The sequence below is a fragment of the Cucumis melo genome, chromosome 8, assembly GCF_025177605.1.
Source record: "Cucumis melo cultivar AY chromosome 8, USDA_Cmelo_AY_1.0, whole genome shotgun sequence".
Lineage (NCBI taxonomy): Eukaryota > Viridiplantae > Streptophyta > Magnoliopsida > Cucurbitales > Cucurbitaceae > Cucumis > Cucumis melo.
In genome coordinates, this window is record NC_066864.1 from 18,911,870 (window position 1) to 18,918,285 (window position 6,416).

Sequence of the window (6,416 nt, forward strand, 5' to 3'; positions counted from 1 at the left end):
TTATCTAAATTTTTGGGACGTTACATTTATCCAGTTTTGTGTCATATAAAATTTAGTAGTTTAAAAATGTACGAGGCGATTTTCTAAAAAGAAATACCTATTTTAAGATAGTTAAACTTAAAATATCTATTGAAAATAAATGTGATTACAACACAATATTTAAACTAAGTTGGAGATGATCTTATTTCTAAGTCAACTCAATACATTAAATTAATCGAGATATACTTGAGGAAAGTTACTGTAAATGATAAACCTATTAAAAATATTGAAAAATTATACAAAATTTTAAATTTTATCAATAATAGACATTCATAAATATTAATAGACTTCTATTCATGTTTATAAATATATATCATTTGATAGATTCACAAAATATATATATTTTGTGAATATTTTAATTAATGTTACTATATTTACAAATGTAGTTTACTTAATTAGGTTGATAGATTTCAAAAACTTCTTTGATACAAAAATTGACAACATAGACTCGATTCAAAATATTAACTTCAATTGTGTATTATATTATTTTTAGTACAACCGGTAGATTTGATGCTTTGATTGTTATATAAAAGACTTAATAATTGACGTATTACACAGTTTTAAAGTGGTATAGTGACCTAAAGCTATCATCTGTTAACATAATAATTAGTATCTAAATCAATTAAACCCATGCTCGAATTTCACGATACAGTTCTTGATGTTTACGAAGTCAACAGACACATAATTTGTTTAGGTCAGGATTAAATAGAATTTTTAATTTAATAACTATCTGTAGTTTTGAAAGTAAACGTTTTGAAATGTAAATACAATATTTCCAAAAAGATAATTTTCTTAAAATTTTGTTAAAATACTTCCATTTTGTGCGTGTTTTTAAAATTTGAATATTTATATATATGATTGTTATTCATCATTACTTAGTCAGAAAATAGAGATAGTCAATGATGTACAGTCACTATCATCATCAGGATAAAAACTGCCAATAACTGAATTTTTTAACCTCACGTTGTAGTCAATCTGAAATGGAATTGCATGCATATCTATTTGATTCACTGAAAAGAGCTGCAAATTTAAAACATAAAATATTATTATGTATATAACAAATTAGAAATAATATTGTTATTTTTTCAAAATAATAATAATAAAAACTATACAAACTTTAGGGAAAAAATAAATAAAAGACAAAAATCTATTACAAAGTATAAATGTTTATCTACTTTGATTTTTTAACAATTTTTTTATTAAAATATTATTATTATTTTGAACCTCCATCTTCAAAGTTGTTTAAACATTATGATAAACAAAAAAAAAAAAAAATCTATATACATACCCGAGAGCTAGATTTGAAATTTATTATTATAACAATTTTGAAATGTTAAGAGTTCAGGTTGACGTTTATATGTTTTTGGAATGCCAAATGCATTAAATATTATAAGCCACCATCCAAAATAACACAGTTAAGAACAAGCTTAATTGTGTTGTATGTTCTTGTTTTCTTTCTTTCAGTTCTTCTTTAAGTTGTCTACATTATGTAGATTAATATTTGAGGCTCTTGTTTAATAATCCTTTCATCTTTTATTTTTTTTAAAAAAGTAGGTTTATTTTCTCTCCCCTTGGTACAATCATTTTGCATCTTTCCATGTAAAAATTTGAATTCTTAGTATAATTTTTAGTCTATATATTAGTTAATGGATTGTTTATATAAGTCATTTGCTAAGACTTATAGGAAACCGATAATATTTATGTTAGCTATGCCTCATTTTCTATATGTATATTTAGGTACGTTATTTAGTCATTAAATTTTTTTTAACTTCTTTTCAAAATTAAGTTTATAAACCTTCTTTCCATTCATCTAATTTTTCCTTTTCTTTCCTTGACCATTTCATTTTTAGTTTTTTGTTTTTAAAAATTAAATACATTTCATCTCAATTTCTTACACTAAATTTATATCCTCTTAAATGTAAAAGTTGAATTTTTAGCCAAATTAGAGAAATATTTTTTTTATTAAAAGTACTTTTTTAAGATTTTAAATTTCGCTTGATTTTTCAAAGTATTAGTAAAAAGATGGATATAAAATTAAATAAACTTAGATGTTGAAGTAGTGTTTAGAGGCTTAACATTGAAAAAAGAAATAAAACCAAATCTAAATAATAAGTACCATACAAGACCTAAATATAGTACTCAAATTAAATAGGACCTTATATTAATATATTGAAAAATTGCTTAAGACATGAATGTGTGATATTAACTTCGAGGTTTGAGATTTAGTCTCTCATCTCATATGTTATCAAAAATTAAAATCACGGTGCATCAATGTCAAGGTTAAATTGTGAGTATTAAAGATCATAATAACTGAATATGTTTGTAACAGTACTAAAACTGATAATAAAAAAATATATTTATATAATTTCTTTCTTTTTGAGAAAATAAAGCAACTCATTCAAATTTCTTTTGAAGGGACCTAAGTTATTTTATATTCTTGTTTGGGATGATTCTTGAATTATGATGACCATTTATAAGGAATATTAAATGTTAAGATTAGACCATTGCCCTATGAAAATAAGTTGAGTTGCAAATAAGTTAACTTAAAAATTAAAAGAAAAAAAAACCAAAAACAAAAGTTAACCCAATGAGTACTCCCTTTTGGTCTTGTATGTGTGTGTTTTATGTATGTATGGTCCATTCTCTCTCCTCTCAACTTCATAACCATTCTCTTTCTCTCTCTTTCTCTCCTTACAATTCCTTCTTCTTCAATTCCCATGGGAGACCCATGTTTCAACTCATTAGCAAGTGTTCTAAAATTCAACTCCCATTTCTCCCCATCACAACCTTCAAATTCCATCCTACACCTCAACAGCATGTCTCACAATTGCTTCTCTTACCCCTGCCCAACCCCGACACCTCCTCCGCCTTCGTCTCCTCCTCTCCGAGAGGCTCTGCCGCTTCTCGGGTTGATGTCTCCACCCGAGCAGCGACAGGAGCAAGAAGAAGACGACGACGAAGATGGTGGGGGTAGGAGAGGCAGCAACAACGAGGAGGAGGAGTCAGTGACGGTAGCTTTGCACATAGGGCTACCGAGCCCTAGCGCGGCAGAGATAGCATCTTTGATGTGTGGTTCTTCATCTGAGATTGATCATGTTGGTGATGGAGATCATAGCAATAATAGTAACAATAATATTCAAGATCATGATTTAGGGCAGTCCACCAAAACCCTAATAAAGGGGCAGTACTGGATCCCTACTCCTTCTCAAATTCTTATTGGTCCTACCCAATTCTCGTGCCCTGTTTGCTTCAAAACCTTCAATAGATACAACAATATGCAGGTAATTAATTGAATTAATTTCTTAATTATAATCCAAAATTACTAATCATTGATTTTTCTTGAGTTGTTGGTGTGTTTTTATTTAGATCTAATTCCAAATCTAGGTTAATTAATTAATTTCACTATTAAAATTAATATATTGTTGATTTTCATTTTAATTAAAAAAAGGATGAAATTAGAAGAAAAGTCAGAAAAAAATATATAAAAATATATTTGAAGGAAATAATAATGTGGTGTATTCTTTCAAGGTGAACACTTTGTTGGCTGATATGAATCTTCACTTTAGATATCCTTTTATATTTTTTAATCAAAATTTTGATTGGTATTCCTTTGCATGGTCATGTTTAATTTTGAATGTTTCTCTCTCTAAATTTCTCTCTATCTCTCTCTGGTCTTTTATTTTTATTTATGATATAGAATTTGAAGTGTGAGACTGTACTTTCCTTTATGTGAAATTATGAACATCACAGACGATGTTCCTTCTGTCTTTTTAATCGCTTCATTGGACTATGTGCTTCAAAAATTCCTACTGCTATCTCTGTTGAATCCAACGAATAATTGTTTTTTTCCCCTCTCTTTTATCTCATGAAATTATCTTTTCTGTACTTCCTGTTCTGATTTTTTCTAATTTTTTTTAAATTGAAGATTTTATTAGAATTTTTTTTTTGAAAAACTAAAATTTTCAAAATATGTGCATTTTGATACTACATATAGGAATTAATTGGAGGAGGAAAAAAATTAATGATTTTGGGGAATTTTCTAAGAATTAAGTAATGAGATAATATAAGAAATGTTTGGTTTTTTTTTTTTTTTTAACTTATAAATTTTAGTTTTGTATTAGCAAAGCTTCCTAAACCCAAATATATGTACAATATTTTTAAAAGGATATATACAAATTTTTCTTAAAACAAAAGGTTAAGAATGCAGAAAACAAGAATAATTGACATGAAATTAGATGAAAAAAATATGTTCAGACAAATTATATTAGCAATTTTGAATGAGATTGAGTTAATTGATCTCTAAATATTCTTGAATTCTTCTCTGATGCATTTGATTAACTTCAGTTTAATATTAGTTTCATTTTAATTATAAAACATATTTACATTTCAACTGTACTGTTATAGGGAGAAATTTTTACAAAATGTCATTTACCTTTCACTAATTACTTAATTAATTAGTCAAAAAATGTCGTATATATATGTGTGTGTATATATGTATATATATTCAGTTGTTTCAAGTTGGTTAATTTTGATTAGTTGTTTTTTGTTGAATTTTTTTCTGGCACGTACTGATTTGATTTATGAAAACTAATGACAAATTTATACTGTCCTCTCTCAATATAACATGAGATAATAGCTGTACTCTAATACAATGAAAAAATTTGATACTATAAAATAACAAGTTTGTTATGGAGCAAAGTCAAAATTGTTGTAGTGGTTTCATTGGTGAGGAGCCTATACTTGGGGTAGATTTCAAGACGATTATCGACAAAAAAATAAAATAAAATAAATTTGAAAAGAAACAAGAAGAGCTTACCATGTGGTATAGTGGACAATTGAACTGATAATCGTATATATAAAAATGGATGGAGCTTAGGATGCACCTAATTAACTTTTCTTTCTTGATTCTGTCTAGATTTTGACAAGTTAGTCGATCGTTTTACTATGTGGTTTTGCAGATGCACATGTGGGGGCATGGGTCACAGTATAGAAAAGGCCCCGAATCCCTCCGAGGCACGCAGCCAACAGGCATGCTACGGCTTCCTTGCTACTGCTGTGCACCGGGCTGCCGCAACAACATAGACCACCCACGAGCCAAGCCATTGAAAGACTTCAGAACCCTGCAAACGCATTACAAGCGCAAGCACGGTCTGAAGCCCTTCATGTGTAGAAAGTGCGGGAAGGCATTCGCAGTGCGTGGAGATTGGCGGACGCATGAGAAGAATTGTGGCAAGCTTTGGTATTGCATTTGTGGTTCGGATTTCAAACACAAGCGCTCCCTAAAGGACCATGTCAAGGCCTTCGGTAATGATCACGCCGCGTACGGTGGGGGCGGGATCGATGGGTTTGGAGACGAGGAAGATGAGCCTGCTTCTGAAGTAGAGCAGGATAATGATGAGTGAAAGGATACATAAAACAGATATATGGGAAGCCTTATTATACCAAACATTTGAGAATATATAATCATTATTATTGATTTACAGAACTATATTATTGTTATAAATTGTATAATGGAACTTACTTAAATTACTACTGTTGTTATATTATTATATGTAATTAATTAGGGAAGCTTTGTTTCTTTGGTTTGATTTTCATCTTATAAGTTATGTTTATGTTTTGATCCCAAATCAAGATGTAGGGATCAAAATAATCAAATGGAAGAAAAAAAGATAAGTGTATAAATTTAAATATTTTTATTTTCTGTTTATCCAAACATATATTGATCATTCACTCTTCTGATGTTTAAGAAATTTTAAGGTTTATATATCTTTGCATTGCGTGTCGCTCTTGACAGGAACTAATTATGAGAATTTTTGTTTCTTTCATAAATATATCAAAGTTTTCATGACCTTCCAATTAAAATTTTTAACTAACCATAAACACAATAAATGTGCTTAAAAACTAATTAATTAACCTAAAAAATGACTTTACCTTCAAAATTTTCTGAAATTAAAAAGGTTTAGTTGACTGTGAATATGTTTCCTATTTTATTTTATTTTTCTTAATAATTGTTAGTTTGTGGTTAGCTAATCTTATTATAGGTTAACCTTCGGGTTACCATTTTAATTATATGGGTGTTAAAATAGACTAATTTTAGAAGTCTGCATAAATTAATGTTTTGATTATAATTTGATAAGCTAAGATCTAACATTTTGTAATTATTTAGTGGGTTGTCTACTCAATTTCAGTTCACATGGTACACTACGCTTTAACTTTTTCACATATATATGCGATGTGATGCGAAAATGTTAAATTAAATGAGTAAAACAATAAAAACTTAATCCAACATCGAATTGAATGTTTCGAGAAATATCTAATATACATTGTTTTACATAAATGCGTAACACTTTTGTGTCTTTTTCAAAAATATAAAAAAA

At 28.4% G+C, this 6,416-nt stretch overlaps 1 protein-coding gene across 1 annotated transcript; it reads left to right on the forward strand.

Annotated features, from left to right (window-relative positions):
• The first annotated feature begins 2,682 nt into the window (after positions 1-2,682).
• LOC103486151 (zinc finger protein WIP2) lies at positions 2,683-5,754 on the forward strand. The gene is made up of 2 exons (XM_008444015.3): positions 2,683-3,320; positions 4,998-5,754. Exons 1-2 carry the CDS (start codon positions 2,757-2,759, stop codon positions 5,439-5,441), a joined length of 1,008 nt encoding a protein of 335 aa, XP_008442237.2. The 5' UTR covers positions 2,683-2,756; the 3' UTR covers positions 5,442-5,754.
• Positions 5,755-6,416: the final 662 nt, after the last annotated feature.